This window comes from Drosophila nasuta, chromosome 3 (assembly GCF_023558535.2).
Source record: "Drosophila nasuta strain 15112-1781.00 chromosome 3, ASM2355853v1, whole genome shotgun sequence".
Classification (NCBI taxonomy): domain Eukaryota; kingdom Metazoa; phylum Arthropoda; class Insecta; order Diptera; family Drosophilidae; genus Drosophila; species Drosophila nasuta.
In genome coordinates, this window is record NC_083457.1 from 51,450,401 (window position 1) to 51,468,118 (window position 17,718).

General features: G+C 40.9%; 2 protein-coding genes and 1 long non-coding RNA gene across 3 annotated transcripts; 1 reads left to right on the plus strand and 2 right to left on the minus strand.

Moving 5' to 3' along the window:
• Positions 1-543: 543 nt before the first annotated feature.
• On the minus strand, positions 544-2,835 carry LOC132791540 (probable ATP-dependent RNA helicase Dbp73D). The gene is made up of 3 exons (XM_060800502.1): positions 2,725-2,835; positions 1,844-2,664; positions 544-1,784 (listed from the first exon to the last, which is right to left on the minus strand). The coding sequence occupies exons 1-3, from the start codon at positions 2,745-2,747 to the stop codon at positions 610-612; spliced, it is 2,019 nt and encodes a 672-aa protein (XP_060656485.1). The 5' UTR covers positions 2,748-2,835; the 3' UTR covers positions 544-609.
• Positions 2,836-4,531: 1,696 nt separating this feature from the next.
• Positions 4,532-9,152, plus strand: LOC132791305 (myrosinase 1). Its single transcript, XM_060800177.1, has 4 exons — positions 4,532-4,813; positions 5,600-5,801; positions 7,177-8,070; positions 8,495-9,152. The coding sequence occupies exons 1-4, from the start codon at positions 4,758-4,760 to the stop codon at positions 8,984-8,986; spliced, it is 1,644 nt and encodes a 547-aa protein (XP_060656160.1). The 5' UTR covers positions 4,532-4,757; the 3' UTR covers positions 8,987-9,152.
• A 7,074-nt stretch (positions 9,153-16,226) lies between these two features.
• LOC132790370 (uncharacterized) lies at positions 16,227-17,718 on the minus strand. Its single transcript, XR_009632790.1, has 2 exons — positions 16,563-17,718; positions 16,227-16,505 (listed from the first exon to the last, which is right to left on the minus strand). It is a non-coding gene; the product is annotated as an uncharacterized LOC132790370 (long non-coding RNA).

The following is a 17,718-nucleotide window of genomic DNA, read 5'->3' on the forward strand; positions in this document are numbered from 1 at the left end:
GTTTAAATACCCGATAAGGTGTGTGCGAAAGGTAGAGTAGATCAAGTTACTTACCACTAATAGAGAACTTGGCAATTCTTTAGAAATACACATATATGACAAGTTTGCTATTAAGGAGTGCTGCAATATTTACAATATACAGTAGAAGACATAAAGTATGAAATTAACATGATATCAACCAACAATCCAGTTAGTTTCTTTTTAAGTTTCGGAGATTTATAAGTTTAGAAAATTTACTTAAGTCATTGAAATCGAATGCACGTAACCATAATTACTTTAACTTGCTCAATAATACTCTAAAATATTCTTATTTTATGAATCTTGATTTTAAGAAAGCCATTATTATAATATATAATTATGTCCAAGTAAACCTTTTCTATAAGAAACTTTAATCTTTTCTCAAAAAGCTCAAAAGCAGCGCATCCCGAAGTCGACTTGCTGTCTTCTTATTTCTTATTGCAATTTCGGTGATCTACCCGAGTGCGGGAATTCACCCGCTTTGAGTGATAAGAAAAACCACATCTTGTATATGTACATAAAACATAATCAATAAAAATATGTATATATTTCATAGCTATATTCAACATTTCAACTGGTGATCCAATCTCATCAGTTGCGTATTTTGCGCTTTTGCACCTTTTTGGCCTTCGGCTTAGGCTGCTTTGGCTCCTCTTTCGGCTTCTCGTCTGCTAGATCATCAATCGCCTTTAATTGCAGCTTCTCCATGAGTGTCAAACCATCAGCACCACCTGCCTGCTTATGCAGATTGGCTTTGCGGGACTTGCGAATCTTCTCCACGCGCTGATCCTTCTTTTGGTTCTCCTGGCGTCGACGCAAGCCTTCCAGCGCTGTCTTGTAAATGCCGGCATGTTGCAGTTCAAGATCTGGTGAAGTGGTAATTTCGTCACCCAACGATTTGCCCACCTCGTTCAGCATTTTCTTGAATTGCTGCTGATCCTGGTCGGTGAGCAGCGTGACCGCTGTTCCCTTTTGTCCAGCACGAGCTGTGCGACCCACGCGGTGGATGTAGGTCTTGATGTGACGCGGCGCATCATAGGACACCACAATGTCCACGTTGGGCACATCAATACCACGCGCCAATGCATCTGAACAGATCAAACCATTTATTCCACCACGCATAAATTGTGAAAGTCTAAGCTTGCGGTTGTGCGCAGACATCTTGGACGACAATTCGGCGACATGAATCGAAGTGTCTTTGAAAAGACTGCTCAGCACAAAGCCCAGACGATCGGCGGTGTCTGCACTGTTGGTGAAACACAAGAATCTCTTCCAGCCATATTGTTGAACCAGTGCATACAGCGTAAGTGGTTTATAACGCATCTCTGTGAGGCAATGCAGCTCCGTTAGTTCAGCGGGCGTTGTGTATTTGCCAATAAACTGGTTGGCGCTCTGTTGCACATCCTGTTCGGTCTGCTCACCATTCTCCAGCTTGGGCTGTAGTTTGGGCAACGTCAAGACTGTGGTGAAGAGCTTGGGTTGGAACAGACGCAAATTCTGCAACTTCTCGGGATCTTGCGAGAGTGTGGCCGAGAAGAGCAGCTTATGCGGTTGCTTGCCATAGCTATCGAGTAACTCCTGGTAGCACAGTGGAGCCTGCACACCCGCCAGCAGTTGATCCGCTGTGCTGCGCACATGTGAGTCCAAGTGATACAACCAGTTTTGAAAGACTGCGTCCATAATGCGATCTGCCTCATCGATGACCAGAAACTGCAGTGATTTTAAGCAGAATCCCTTCGTAGCATGCAGATGATCGACCAAACGACCTGAGAAGCATATTCCAAGATTAATCAGAAGTTTAAAAGAGCGTGTGTATATTGCTTACCTGGTGTGGTCACGACAATATCCACTTTGGAGTAGTAGGAACCTTTGTACTGCTCCACCATCTTTTTCTGCTCATCCTCCAGACGATGCTGCTTGGAAAGCAAACACACTTGCAGTTCCGTGTGGCTGCACAGCACACTGAACACTTTAAACACCTGCAGTGCCAACTCAGCCACAGGCAGCACAACCAAAGCACGCACTTTGCACTCTACACGATTCGCCAGCATCTGGACAATGGGAATGGCAAAGGCCAAGGTCTTTCCGCTACCCGTGGGTGCCGAGACGCAAATGTCGCGTGGCCGGAATGGTTCTGGTTTGGATTGCGCCTCCAGCACCCATGGAATGACCGCGCGTTGCACAGGAAACAGTCGCTTGATTTTCATTTGCTTTAGCGCTCTCAATGTGGACTTCTCTAAATATGACAGCTGTTTGATAGACGCTTCATCATCACCAGCTGCTTCAGCATCGCCATCTGGTATCAGGTTGCCGCCTTCAATGATGGTGGGATGTGCCAGCCAAGCGGGAAGAACCATTTCCACTTTTTGCTTCTTGGCTGTGGAGCCAATAACTTGGAAATCATTGGAATCCACTTCTTCCGTGGGTGCTGTTTCTTCTGTAGGTTCTGTTGCGACTTCATCTTGTGTAGTGTCTTCCTTTGCTTCAGGTTCTTTAATATCTTCAACAGATTCCTGTGGTTTCTCTGGCTCGCTGCTTTTGTGTTTTCTTTTGCGCTTCTCAGCTTTCTGCAGCAACTTTTGCAGAATGGCATCTTCGTTTGCAGCCTCGCCGCTGCCTTTGGATTTTTTGTGATCCTCCGTGTAACTGGAAACGTAATATTTAAAATTTAATATAAAGACAATCACTTGTAATTGAATTTATTACCGATTCACTGTAAATAATTCCATTTTGTATCACAAGTTTGTAAAACGCCGCGCACGTGTTGCAAAATGTTTACGTTTTTCCGATACCTGGCATCGATACGTTTGCCGATACCAAAACACAGCGTCAGCATCGATTAATATCACGATGCCTTTGTTCGATAACAATAAGTTTGCTGTGTGCTATCAGTTTAACCGCGCATATTTGAATTGAAAATCAATTTCAAATTAACAAAATACGTAAATTACTGAGATTAATATTTATAGAAAAAGTACAAAGCCATTAATTAGCATGTCTATTTGTAGTTAATCAATCAATAGAAATAAACCAGCAATAAAACAATTTTCAACGGAAATACAGATGATATTAGTTAATATGCTAAATTCCTGGGGGATTTTATACAGCTTGACGATCGCGTTGACGTCTTTCGCTGCGTTGATGCGTGCATAAATCGTAATAAATTCTGTTTTTATTTTTTGCTGCCTCTTTTTGCCAATATTATGATTCATTTGGAGCTGGTACGTTTCCACGTGAGCAAAAAAAACCACAAAAGTCAGCGACGTCAATAATTTAAGTAGTTTAAAAATTGTCGGTCAACATACAAAAACCGGTTAAATGCAAAACGCCACTGTCTGTCTCTCTCAGTGAAGTTGCCTAGCTTAATTAGCAAATTCAAAAGAAACAATATAATTAACATTTTATGCAAATCGGAGAAATTCAAATATATATGAGTTCGATATTCTAGTCGAATACGCACTTCCTCTGGTTCAGATATTAATTTTATCGAATAATTTTGGCTCTGTCTTGGCTGCGCCCATAATGGGCGTGTCAAAAGAAATGCCGACCATTAACTTCGCATTGATCCAGTTACCTCAAGAGCAAAGAATTAATTAAAACCAAAAATAAATTGCGGATGTATAAAGCCACAAGAGAAGTGCGATATTTTGTGGTCACAAAGACAAGAACACACAAAACTTTAAAAGGCATTTTTATTTTAAGTGTTTCTGCGTTCGGGAAATGCCCAGAAGAACGGGTTATGAGCTAGGAAATTCAGATGAATGTGTAAATATGAGCAGCAGTCTGTTCAATTTAATCGAATTGATATTTTTGTACTTTTGCTCTTGTAACTGATAAAAACAAATTCTCGGCTCTTTCGTTATCTTTTTTTTTTTTTGTGGTGAGGAAATTGCTTGATTGAATTGCATTTGGAGCATGTTTCTCTCGCTCTCGCGTGTATCTTAGGTCTTATCACTTGTTTAAACAGAGTTTGTTTTCGTTTTGCCTAAACATGGGAGAAAACCGCGATAGTTGTGAAAAAGTTTATTTGAATATTAAGTGGAATTGATTGTATATTCAAATAGTGTGTTCTATGGGGCATGAAATCCCAGCATTGCATTTCAATAAATTAATAAATTTCTAATTGTATTTATTATGAGCTACACTTAAATGGTTTCCCTACACGCGACGATCAGACGAAAAACCAGATGATGACAAGTTCAAAGATTTCCAATTTCAAACGTAACTCTCGATCGGTGTCCAATGCGTGAATCAAGTCATAACGGGGATTTCTCGCATCTCGCACCAACCACGAGCCCAACCGGCAAAATGGCATCAAAAAAACGAAAAACAAAAATAATAATAAATAAAAAAAACAACAATAGCAACTGAGTTCAGCGCACACCTGTCGCTCGGGCTGAGCACAGAAACTCGTTCGCTCGTCGAGTTTTTGGCTCGTTCTCATTGAGATCGACAAGCGATCGACGCGTCGACAACGGAACGCTTTAAAACGATAGGATATAAAAGCGGGACCGTTCAGTTGCAAGCGTTTCGCGGCGAGCTACAAAACGCTCGCAAAACTTCAACACTTCACGTCAACTCATTCCATTTACGCGATAAAGTTCCCAACGAACTCAAGTCAACGGAAATCGTTGAAGTTACTCGTTGGCAAAGTTATTCGCACCCAAAAAGGATTAAGTGTCGTGCCAAAAAAAGGATATTCAAGTGAAATAGAAACAAATAATTATATTTTAATAAAAATGTGGCAAGTGTTAATAAAAATATCGCTGCTGTCGCTGTGCTGTGCTGCTGCAACGTAAGTGCAACAAAGTAGAAAACATATTCAAATAAATAGACAGACAGTTGAGAGACAGGCTAATTGCCTTGAGATGACAAAGTTTGACTGCAGGCGTCGAATTGTTTATTGACATTTCGGTCTGACCTCCTGAACCTGTGTCCTCTTTCGCAGCTGTTGACCCTGACAGTGCCTGGCCAAAAACACGATACTTATCTTTAGATCACTAACGAAATAAATATTCTTAATAACACGTACAGCTGCTCATCAGTAACATCATCGTTAAGTGTAATTGTAAAATATTAAATTTAAGCAAAAGTTGTCCGCATGTTATTTATATTGATTTGTTTACAAATTCAACATCTGGTTTTTTTCTGACTAGTAGAAGTGACAAATAAACTAGTGACAAGCATAACGACAGTCAATTTAATTTTAAATATGTATTTATAAAATATATTCATATTTTGTCTGTCAAAACATTTTAAGTTGATTAACTTAAATTTAATAATTATACTTCACATTTTATTCAAGATTTTTTTAGTGGCTAAACTTTTGGTTTAATAATAATTCCGTTTTTAATTGATTCTGTTTAATTTGACATTTTTGTACGTTTTTAAGCAGGTTTTTTCTTTAGCTATCTTACAAATAAGTAATATAGTCAAGCACATGTCAATAATTAACACCACATTATAGTCAACATTGGACAAAATTCGTGGCCAAACTATTGCCAAATGTTGAACTTGATAGATAATAAGATAACATAATAACCATCTAACATTAATTATCCTTGAATTTGTTTTTCTATAGTGTCCCTGGCAAACCGTCGAGCAGCGTTCGTCATTTTCCCAACGATTTTCTGTGGGGCGTCGGTTCGTCCTCGTATCAAATCGAAGGCGGTTGGAATGCGGATGACAAAGGGGAATCCATTTGGGATTATCTGACACACAAGAATCCCGAAAAGATTGTCGATCAATCCAATGGCGATATCTCAGCCGATAGTTATCATCAGGTATGCAAACTCACTGATTTATTCGCCATATAAAAGTAATTATTCACGTAATTGCAAAAATGTTAAACACGTAATATAACTAGGCCTATTATTACACTGACGTGCTGCAGTGGCAAACGCCCACTTGGCACTTTCCTACTTAAAACAAACCTATTAAAACCTATTAATTTGACCCATTAATCATTGGTTTAATTTATTTGAAAATTCTTACTGAAAGTTCGTTTAGTTTAGTCACCTGCTGAGAACAGGTGTCTATTTCAGATTTATGCGTTTTCTCACAAAAACAACAGTCGCAGATTTCATATCGAAATACTTATATGCAAATATATGGAAATCGATTTGTAAGCAATTTTCGGATTTTTCAACTTTGTCGTCGAATACACAAACTAGTAGCAATAAAACATATACATAGCATTTTGACAACTTTATGCTAATCGCCTAGGCAATTATTCTGTCTTCTATATTTCATACTTCAATTGGACTCAATAAACTCAGTGAATAAATCGATTCAATTAGCTACAAAGTTGCTAACAAGTGACGTTTAAGTTTTATCTAAAAGATGTTAATTTTGCTCAGACTTGAAGAAAGCAATTTAGAGGGAGATAAGATAAAAGATAAAATTCCAAAAACATCATTACTTTAAATCTTATCACGTTCCCTTGAACAGCAGTTGAAAATGCATTTTGATTAGTACTTCTCGATGTTGTAATATCCCACGCATATAGTATCTCTCAGTCTATTTTTCAGCCTTCAAATTATGACATTAGTGTTTATTAACTTGCATTTGTTCTTAGCACTTCTTATCGATGTTCCATTAATCTTTCGCCGCAATGTCATCGACAATAACATAACACGGCTAACTAATATTTAATTGTTGATTAATTGATTTAGCATAACAATTGAGAAGTCAAGTGTGATCGCAATGGCGTGACATAATACGCCAACATGTCCGCAGGTGTAGCGCAGTTTTTTTTTTTTAAACAAATGAGATCCAATATCGTATCGAGTTAAAAGGTGGACGCCCCCTCCCCCTTCTAACATGTCAGAATTAAGAGTTAGTGCCAAGTCGTAGGCCAACAGTCGGTCGATTGGCGTGTCGAATTGTTGTCTCAATGCAACAAGGCACACTCATACACAATTAGCCATATCCAAAGCCAGTAACTGACACTGAATGCCACTAAATGCGAGTAGTACCTACCTACTTTGTGGCATTGTGGCATGTGTCGCACACACTTGTAACTACTGACAACGGACAACTGGTTTTATTTTTTTGGAAATACTTCGCATTCCACTCACCACTACCTAACTAACATTTGACTAATTGATTTCAATAACTGATCTCGATTTCGATTCTCAATTCCCATTCAAATTGCAGTGGCGTCGCGATGTCCAAATGGTGAGGGAATTGCATGTGACCTCGTATCGTTTCTCCCTCTCCTGGCCTAGGATTATGCCTGGTGGCTACATGAATCAAGTGAGCACCGCAGGCATCAAGTACTATAGCAATCTGATCGATGAATTGCTGCGCTACAACATCACGCCCATGGTGACCATCTATCACTGGGAGTTGCCCCAACGTCTGCAGGAACTTGGTGGCTGGACCAATCCCGAGATCATACCCGTCTTCCAGGACTATGCTCGCTTGGTGCTCGAGATGTACGGAGATCGTGTCAAGATCTGGACCACCATCAATGAGCCGTGGCATGTGTGTGAACATGGCTATGGAGTCGACTACATGGCACCTTCCTACAACTTCCCTGGCATTCCTGCCTACCTCTGTGGTCACAATCTGCTCAAGGCGCATGCTGAGGTCGTGCACATGTACCGCAATGAGTTCCAGCAGCGTCAGGGTGGTCGCATGGGCATTACGCTGGACACCTCCTGGCCAGAGCCCAGAGATCCTGATTCGGCCGAGGATCGTGAGGCTTCCGAGCGTGCCATGCAGTTTTATGTCGGCTGGTTTGGACATCCCATCTTCTCGAAGCACGGCAACTATCCAAAGGTAATGATCGAACGCATTAGGAACCTCAGCAAGCAACAGGGATTCGGTGCACGCTCTAGGTTGCCCGAATTCACCATGGAGGAGATACATCGCATCAAGGGCACCTCGGACTTCTTTGGCATCAACTCGTACACCAGCAATCTGGTCAACTCGAATGGTCACAATAACACCGGCAAGTTCCCCATACCATCGTTCAATCACGACATGGGCGTCGTTGAGAGTCAAGCTGGTGTGGACTGGCCCGGCTCCGGATCTGTTTGGCTTAAGGTAAGCTCTAGCATAAGTTGCAGCAGCTTCTATTTATAGCATTATAAGTGGTCAAAAGAAGATTGTTGTCTAGCTTTGCTGTGGGGGGTGGAGCTCTAGAGGAGCATGCGGTCACGAGTGGACTCGCTAATTAGATGAGATGAGCTAATGCTCGAGTGGCTGAGGGCGATTACCCAACCACAATTGGATTTATGTCGAACCCAGCAGAATAAGTGAATAATGACAAGGTGTTTCTGCTCAGGGGGAGAGCAAACTACTTAGCCAAGATTAAATTGGGGGTTGACTCGCCTCCAGGGAGGCAAGGGTAATTGCTTTTCCACCACCAGGGTAGCAAACAGCAGACAGGTGAACGGAGTTCAATGAACTTCCCCCCTAAAAAAAAAGATGCTCAAGTTTCAACTCTCTTTTTACTTTTGCAAAATAGGTCTATCCCAAGGGTATGTACAATCTGCTGATGTGGATACATCGCGAATACAATGGACCCGAGATCATTGTCACGGAGAACGGTGTCAGTGATCGTGGTGGACTGGAGGATTATGCTCGTGTGGATTACTACAATTTGTACTTGTCAGCGGTGCTGGATGCCATGGAGGATGGCGCCAATGTTAGTGGCTACATTGCCTGGAGTCTCATGGACAGTTACGAGTGGAAGGCGGGATACACCGAGAAGTTTGGTCTCTACCACGTTGACTTTAACTCACCGAATCGCACACGCACTCCCAAGATCTCGGCGAGAGTCTTTTCTAATATCTGCAAGACTAACTCCATCGACTGGAGCTATCGTCCCACCCTGAACGATGAGCAGCTTGTCGTCGCCGCTCGTCTTCCTGCGGAGAGCATGGAAACCAATTCAGCCTCAACTCTTAACTGGAGTCTGGCGCTGCTTTTGGCCATCTTTCTGGCGTGGCATTGCTAGAAAAAACAGGGCTCGACTCTTTCTAAATGTTGTTGCAAAGTATTCTTAATTCTAGCGTTCTAAGCTTCTCTCTAACGAAATGTTATTGTGTACATATTTCGTATATATATTTAAGAAACAAAAAAAAAACTCAAATGAATAAAATTGTTGTGATATTTGCGAATAATTTGCTGGAATATTTTTTTTGATTCCAACTGGTTTGCCAAAGAACGGGAATGGGAGAAACAACAAGTAATAATTGGTAGATAAAACCAACAGAAGAGAGAGCATTTCTTAATGTTTGAATGAAATCTTGATAATGAATTGATTGAGAACTTAATGGATAAGTTGGATAAAATGGAGAAGGAAAAATAGAAGAATTAAGGTACTCGTTAAATGATGACAGTAGACAAATGATGAACAAGAATAAAGAACAACAATAAAGAAAGATGATCTCACTCTTCGTAAATTTCCGCCACACATAAATCATTTTACAAGTCGAAGAACACAATAGTTGACTTATCTACAAGATTACATATGTACATATATATTACATATTATAGAATATGTATATATGAAATAGAATTTGCTTTACTTAATCATCTTCAATGTAAACAAACAGTTATTCTCGATAAGTTATCATTGAGTCAGAGAAAATTCAGCAGCTAATCAATTGGGATAATGAGCGAAAAATTCTTCAAGAGATAAGAAGTTTAGTTTAAGGCTAACGATAAGAGTCAAATTCGGATACTGTCAATAAATTTCACCAGAAATTGTGGCAATTCTTCATTATTTCAGATAGAAAACTTGTAGTTCCTTAATTCTTTATGGAATGCATGAAAGTTACCTAATTCATCTATCAATCAAATAGGCTAATGAGTTGCAATGTTTCCGTTCAGGTTATCGTAATGAAGCCAGGGTATTAAAAGGCGAAAGAACTCAGCGAATGAAGGACAAAAGCAAGAATAGAATAAGAGACTCGTACTCAGAGTTTGTGTTGTGGCTAATCGATTGTTAACAGGTTAAGAGCTGTGTGAAGTCAGGGCCACGACATGAACCGATTATGTTTTACATATCAAAGTCAGAGAGATTTAAACTGTCGTCGTCGTTAAGCAAATGAGTGTCCAAAGTGTCGCCGAGCATTTCCGCAAAGTCACATCAAAAGCCACAAACCAAATTGGCAAACAAAAGAGATTGTTCATTGAGCATTTGGCATAATTAACATTATTATCCATAGCACAATGCGCCCCGATGATGTTAGCGTCTATAATATGTATAATGTATGGGGCTTATGTAAGCACAGATAGAACAGACCCTAGAGGGGCGAATCGTTGTAGTCGCATAATATTTATTGAAACTATTTAATTGTAGGGGTGGTAAACTTATAGCATGAACCTGAATAATAAAACACATCTTAGCTGACGATTAAATCATTGTATTCAACTTTGACGGCGAGTTCAACTGTTATGCATATGAAGGTATATTGTCTGCTTGGCTGATCCCTAGATCGAGTTTGAGTTCCAGTTCTTTCCAAATGGAACATTCCCATCTGTCTATACAAAATCTGTCACATCCGCTTGCAGCACACAATCACAAACGTACACATTTATCTATTTGCTGTTTGTTTGTTCCTAGTTGACTTTCAAAGCGTTTGAAGTGACCAGAAATAAAATCAAAGTTCGAGACGGAACCAGAACCAGTTGCCTTTCATTTGGGCAGCGCCTACAGCCATTTAATACCCTGTAGTCGTTAAATGCATTCTAAAGGGTAGAACGACGGTTAAGATATTGTCTTTGCTTGGTATGTTCAAAATATTCGAAATTGAACAGATATTGTTTTCCGATTCCTTAAAATGTTTTAAGGCATCTGTGAAGTCCTGCTTTCCTTTCCTCAAAAGTTTTTCTACTGAATAAAACATACCTTATCATTGCTTGTCAATTTACTAGGGTAGAATGTCGTCGAGCACACTTCTGTAGATCAACAGTACTTGTTTTTTTAAGTTCATTATTTGCATTTACGTAGATTTATTGTTTCGGTCTGAACTCACACGAAAACTTGGCATAAATTATATAGAGCTGAAAGCTGAGTTGCTGCGCCAGGTTGTAGGAAACACTGTGTAGCAAGCCAGCCGATGGCAATGCAATTCAGTTGGCAACATTTCTATTTCCACGTCGAATTCTTATCGGACTACACGGGGTAGATGGGTTGTCAAAGGTCTCCCCAGTCTCGACCTCCGGGGCGCCTGTGCACCTGTGCAATGCCACGACTCACGAGCGAGAGTCAGATCTATGTATAATACATACTCTACCTATATAATATATATATACTTTGTTTGTCAAAGTCTGGAGCATTATGCAGAGCGTGTGCCAGGTGAAGTGTTTGCCAGGTGACAGAAACTGCATGGGCGTTGTGCAGCAGGGCTAAGCATCGTGACGAGAGCGGGGGATCAAGAGACGGGGCAAGAGACTAAAAAACTGATTGTCGTCACTAATTGTGATAAATGATGAGAGCAAACGGGAGCAGTTGTAAATCTTGTTTTTGCTGTCACCGCTGCTGCTACAACGATAAAATACAAGTCTAGAAAATGCTATAAAAAAGATATGTTAAATTCTGGATGCGATAACAATGATACATTTTCAGAGCTCAAAGAATCTCATTAAACTTATCTGAGCATCAGACAAGTGAAATCAGACGAAAGAAAAAGGAATATCACAAAAGATTTGTGAGGTCGTATAATGATTGTGCCTCCCCTGCTGTGCCGGCGTCTCTGCTGTTGCAATTTCAGTCACGTCAAGTTCCCAACGCTCCCCCGTAGAAGTTATGCAACCGAAGTGCCGCACTAAACTTTATTAAAACAAATGCATAAACAAGGCAAACACTCGGCGAGCCAGCAAACAAAATGCGGCGACGAGTTGCAAGTTGGAAAAGTTTATTGCTGATGAAATTCTTACAAATGCATTACATCAGCTGCCACCGCGTCGAGGGTTTTCCCGGCGAAAACTTTCCCGGAGCATTGCGTGCATGTGTTGGTAACAGGATATTTAGCTCTAGTTTTCAACTAAATGTGCTCTTTGTCGGTTTTGTTATTCAAAACTTTTGCCCGGTACTTAGTTATGTTGAACAAGATAGTATTAAATGTGATGGCCAAGACGAGGCGCTCCTAAGAGTATGCTACATAAATTTGCAATTTCTGTATTCTATGTGCGCTTTGAAAGTATGCTATGAAAGTTGTTCGCTTGTGTTCGCCGTTCGATCTCAGCCCAAAAGTATGCCACATAAATTGTTACTTAAATTAAATTTCGAAGACCATCCTAAAAGTATGCAGCATAAAGCCTCAATAAATATTTAAATCGTAAATTTATCGTTTTTGGCTGCATAATAAACTCAAATTTACGGAAAATGTAGCAAACTATTTTATAAACTTTACTCTTAACTTTTGAAGCTGTTCTTTTTTGGCAACTTGCCAGCTGCAGTTTTAGTCTGCATTCATAAATCTTCCGCAAAAATTCTAAGTAACGAGCTGCTATTCTAAAGTCACGCGCTTTGCGCTTGTGGCATATTAAACGCCTGCTGAGTCATTTATCAAACATTTATAGACCTCATTGCACTTATTGAAAATTAATACGGATTAAATGCCACAATAGTGTGCAGCAAAAATCAGCACACATGCGACGACATCCCCCTCATCTATTGAACATCCCCACCCCCTAAGCGACCCACATCAATGTTCGCATTAATCCTGCGAACAAGGCATTTGAGACGCAAGTCAAACATCTGGCTGGCTCACTGGTTGGAACGTGCTGAGAGTGGCTAAAACTATTGCCACTAAAAAGGATTAAATAACAATAAATGATGACGACTAACACAAGGGGAGAAGGGAGAGAAAAATCTATTAAAAACTGCAGACGACGCAGTCGCAGCCTGCAGATCATTCGTATCAATTGATAAATACAGAAAAATTATTGTTCAATAGAATCAAATAATATAATAATACAAGCACTGATTGCACTGTGGCTAATTTGATTAACATTCACACCCAAAATGCAATCGCAGCCGACACAAATAATGCACTTGGATGCGGGCAAGTAGAGAGTAGAGAAAAAAACACTAAATCTATTTATGTACAACATGTTTACAGATGTAGATGACCAGTGTTATATATTGGCTTTTGATTAACCCTTTTCATCAATGGGCAATCAAACAGTTAATTGCAGCATTTTCAACACCCGAAATCCAATAAAGCACTTCCAGCTGTGCACTGATTGAAACATTCTCAATTTCCATATTTCCACTGCACCATTTCAATGTTAAGCAGCTTCTCCAGCTCTCTGCCCTCATATGACCGACAATTGCGTCGACTGTCGACAATCGAGAGGAGTCTCCCCCACATAAGAATACAAGTAGAATACCCGCAGTGTGCCCTCCGCCATCGATACATTTTGGCGATAAGTACAGCGCATAAAGTATCTTTCGGTCCACATTTACATTGTACACTGAGCTGTGCTGTGCTTTTGTGGACTCGTTAAAAGATATCCAAGTTAATGGAGCTATTCCCCCCGTCAGCGAAAGTGTCGCTTTAGTAATTGGCGTGGACAACAAAGCTTGCGAGGGGATTTGCTGTGCTGCTAGCTATAGATATTATGCTCATAAAAGATATCAAATGCATATACATAAATTGCTTTTGTCGTAAATCTTAGACGCAGCATGGGAAAATGCTGTTGAAAACTGGATATCCGATAACTGAATCAGAGATCCTGAAATCTCACAAAATGGGAAAAGGAAACACACAATCGTCAGCTGTATTTTGGGAATAAAGCAGAGACCATAAATTATCGCCAAGGGATAGCGATCATTATAAGAAAATAACTGGTGCCAAGGGTAGCTCGTAATAGGGCCAAGAACGTGCCAAGAAGAGATCAGAAGCCAGGCAGCTGGCAAAACAAGACAACAAGACAAGGTGAATGTACTCCCGAGACGCGTTTTAAATGACGAACCAATTACCAGACGTGGGCCAAGCATGATTGCGCAACAAATTGCACAAACGAGCTGCTGTTGTCACCCCTTTTTGGGCAACACATTTGGCCATGCTGGCGATTGAAAGTGACAAACGCCGAACGCTGAGAGCCAACTTGCCACACGCTTCTTGCAACTAAGTAGCTACTGTAACTGTACCTGAAAATGCGTAGAAAAACGAAAAACAAAAACAACCACCAACATTAGGAAGCTGGCACGCAGCGATTCGAATTCGAATTCCTATTCCACAATTGCGTCTGCGATTTCCTTTGTAGACTTGAAAAACTGTGGCGCTTGCGCAGCTGTTCTCAGGTCAGATCAGGACAAGAGGAGGAGCTGCTGCTGTGTTCCAAGGATTGCGTCGCGCGCCGCTTTGTCTGTAAAATTTCACGCTACGCTTTGGCAGCCAGCCCATCATCATCATCATCACTATTACGAGAGAGAGAGAGAGTTCCTCTTTCATATACATTATATGTAACTGCTTATTGATCGATCGTCTCGATATCGCCGTTTTTATTGTTGTTTGTCATTGCAAAATGCGCCACCATCGCCCGAAGCCCATCGCATTGTTTGCCCCTGTGAATGCGCCCAGGGGCATTACTACATTAGGGGTTGTAGTTGTTGTTGTTGCTGCTTCACGTTGTTGCAACATGCAGAGTGCAGTTGCAGTTTTTCCAACACACATTCGAGGGTAGCTTTTTCCCATTCAACCCTTAGCACATTCACATTGCTCTGGGAATGCATCAAATGCTTTTGGGATTGGGTTTCGTGCTCACACAAATCGGGGTTTATTTTTTGGTGTGTGCTGCATGCTCTGCACATCTTCTCACAAATTTCCATTATTTGTATATTTTGATGGCAAGAAATTCAAGTTCATTGATTTCTAGCATGTTTCACTTTTGTTTTTGTAGCTTAACTGGAGTTTGTCATTCAGATTTATTGGCTCAGGCGGCATTAAGAGTGAGAGTAAAAGGTTCGGGGAAAAAGGACGAAATGGCACGAAGTTTGTAGAACAACATTTGATATACCAATACTATATTCAAATTATTTCTATACATAGGAAAATTTCTAGAAATTATGTTGTTTGAGTTGTTAAGCAGTTTTACTTTTCGAGATGAACACCTTATGAAAGGAAGGGAAGTAATAATTTGGTTCTTTTTCAAAGAGTTGTTAAATTCTATTCAACAAAGTTATGTAAAAAAATTAAAAACTACACAAAACTAAAGTGTTTCAAGTGTTGATATAAGCTTTAAAGACCTTTCTTAATAATTCAAAATTCGGTTCCTTAAGATAAGACACTTGCTAAGCTAATAATAAGCTTGCTTCATTGCTATCAGTCGGGAAATGATGATGATGAAGGAAGGGAAGCAATAATTTGGTTCTTTTTCAAAGAGTTGCGAAAATCTATTCAACAAAGTTATATTTAAGAAATCAAAAACTACACAAAACTGAAGTTTTTCAAAGGTTGATATAAGCCTTAAAGACCTTTCTTAATAATTCAAAATTCGATTCTTTAAGATAAGACACTTGCCAATCTAATAAGTTTGTTTCTTTTCTATCAGTTTAAAAAATAAACAATTTAATTTAAAATAAAGATAAACTTACCCCATCCGTTATATAATATCCTTTCATTTCGAATAGTTTTCCCTTTGGTCAAACAAATGCTGAGCAAATTAGAACAATCCATTTAGATTAACGATCGCTCGTTTGTCCGACTACCATTTTGAGGGTCATTATCTATTGCTGACGATCTCACGCATGTGCCACTGCCACAACGATTGGGCCACCAACTGCAACTGCAACAGCAAACTGCAGCATACAACGGTTAATTGTTTTCCATTTGTTGTTGGGCATTTATGGCATGCCACCGCCCACAGAGTGCCGTAGAGACTGAGGCTGGTGTTAATTTATAACATTGTTGTTGCCGCCCCATATCCATACATATGTACATAGGTAGGAGTGCTCCATGGCCCCATGGCATATATATCAAGATGATGTATCGCTGGACGGCGAGCACTTGCCAGCTGCCGCCGTCGCTGTGAAACCCAAGCCGAGCTTTGTCTGGCCCAGGCACAGGCTTGGACATAGACATGGGGCACAGCCCAAAGTCAGCCGTCATTGTAGTCACATTATTAGACGCGCTTCGCTGGCCAAATTAATTGTCGCCTATGTTCGCAGTCCACACTCGCCAGAGCTTGGCTCATTGCACAAACGGGAGACGGGAAACGGGAGGCGGCTGCAGTTAGTCTCTCTTTCTGTTGTGCTGTCCGCATAATGATCATTTGCTGGCCATTAACTGGAGCGGCTCATGATTGCATTTTTCGGGCGTGCTTTATGCTTTCCCTTGACATTCAAATGTTCGTTGTGAGAGTAATGTGCTCTAATCGCAGACAGTTGGACAGCTGGACAATAGAGAGCTGACATGGTTATGGGCTAACGCTTTTTCGTTGTTCTCCATTTTCTGTATAGTTTCCACAATTTTATAGCCGGAAATTCTAATTGCCACTCTTTGGGTTAAAGTAAAGTTCTGAAAAGTTTTATGATTCTTAGTATGAGTCACAAAATAATGTTGTTTTTGGCTTACCTGCCACATAATGCAGACATCAAATGCAGCCGTGCAATTGAGAGCAGCAGCATGAGAAGGTACAGAGGAGCAGGCGCGCACTCTCTTTGCTGCTTGCTGGCTGGCCGTCCATTCGTGTTCCAGGCAAAACAAACATTTTCATTTCAGTGACGAGGCAAAGGATCGACAACCTGCAGAGCAGGGAATGCTTCACATTTTGGGGTGGCATATCGATTTTTAGTGTCCATGCCAGGTTGCCAGGACGGCGGCATCGGCAACATCGACTTCCCCTGGCCGCCCTTGAGCCATTGGGGTAGTCTCAAGTTCGTCTGCCAATTATTTGCCGCTTATTAGTGACGTCGGAGTTGTGTGTTTGGTGGTGTTTGTGAGCACGTGACTTCTTGCGTCTCGGCGGTCGCTTTGTTTGCATTTGCATAAGAGCGGGTGGAGGGGTAGAGTAGACGATGCTCTGACTTTGACATGCAACACAAACTCAAGTGTCGCCCTAATGCTTGGCCATTACGCTAAAGTGTGGACGCAACTGCATTTTGTCTCTTACTGTGTCTGTATGTGTGCGTGTGTGTGTAATTGTAGACGCAACTGATGAGTGTGTTTGGCTGCCACCCTCAAATGTAAATCAGTGCTAACCCCGACGACTGACCAGGCACAGGCAGGCAGGCGGTTAAGCTGTTTTGTGTGCCACGAGCGGAATGGGCGCATTGGACTGCGAAACCGGTTCGTAATCCTTTCACCATGCAAATTGTAAACGAGAAATGCAAACTGCGACGTTTCCCTCTTTTCGCATGGTCAGCGTAATTCTAGCATAAAGGGGTTGCAAACGCGGCCATGGACACTGTTGTTGTTCTTCTTGTTGTTTTTTATTGTTGCACCAGAACTTTTCACAATTTCTATTGAATATTTAGTGGAAAAATAAAGCACGCGAATTGGCAACTTAATTGTTTTGCATTTTTTACTGCAAAGTAGTAGAGCAACACTGGCACGATCAAGAGGAAGAGCGAATTGCGTTTTGCATGTCAATCACTCACTCACACACGAACTCAACTCTACATGTGCTCACTCGTTCTATCTCACTCTAACTGCAGCCTGTCGTTTTGTGTTGCGCGCCTGTTTTGTCGATTCGTTTTATTCGTTTTGCGGTTGGCATCGGTGCAAGTTT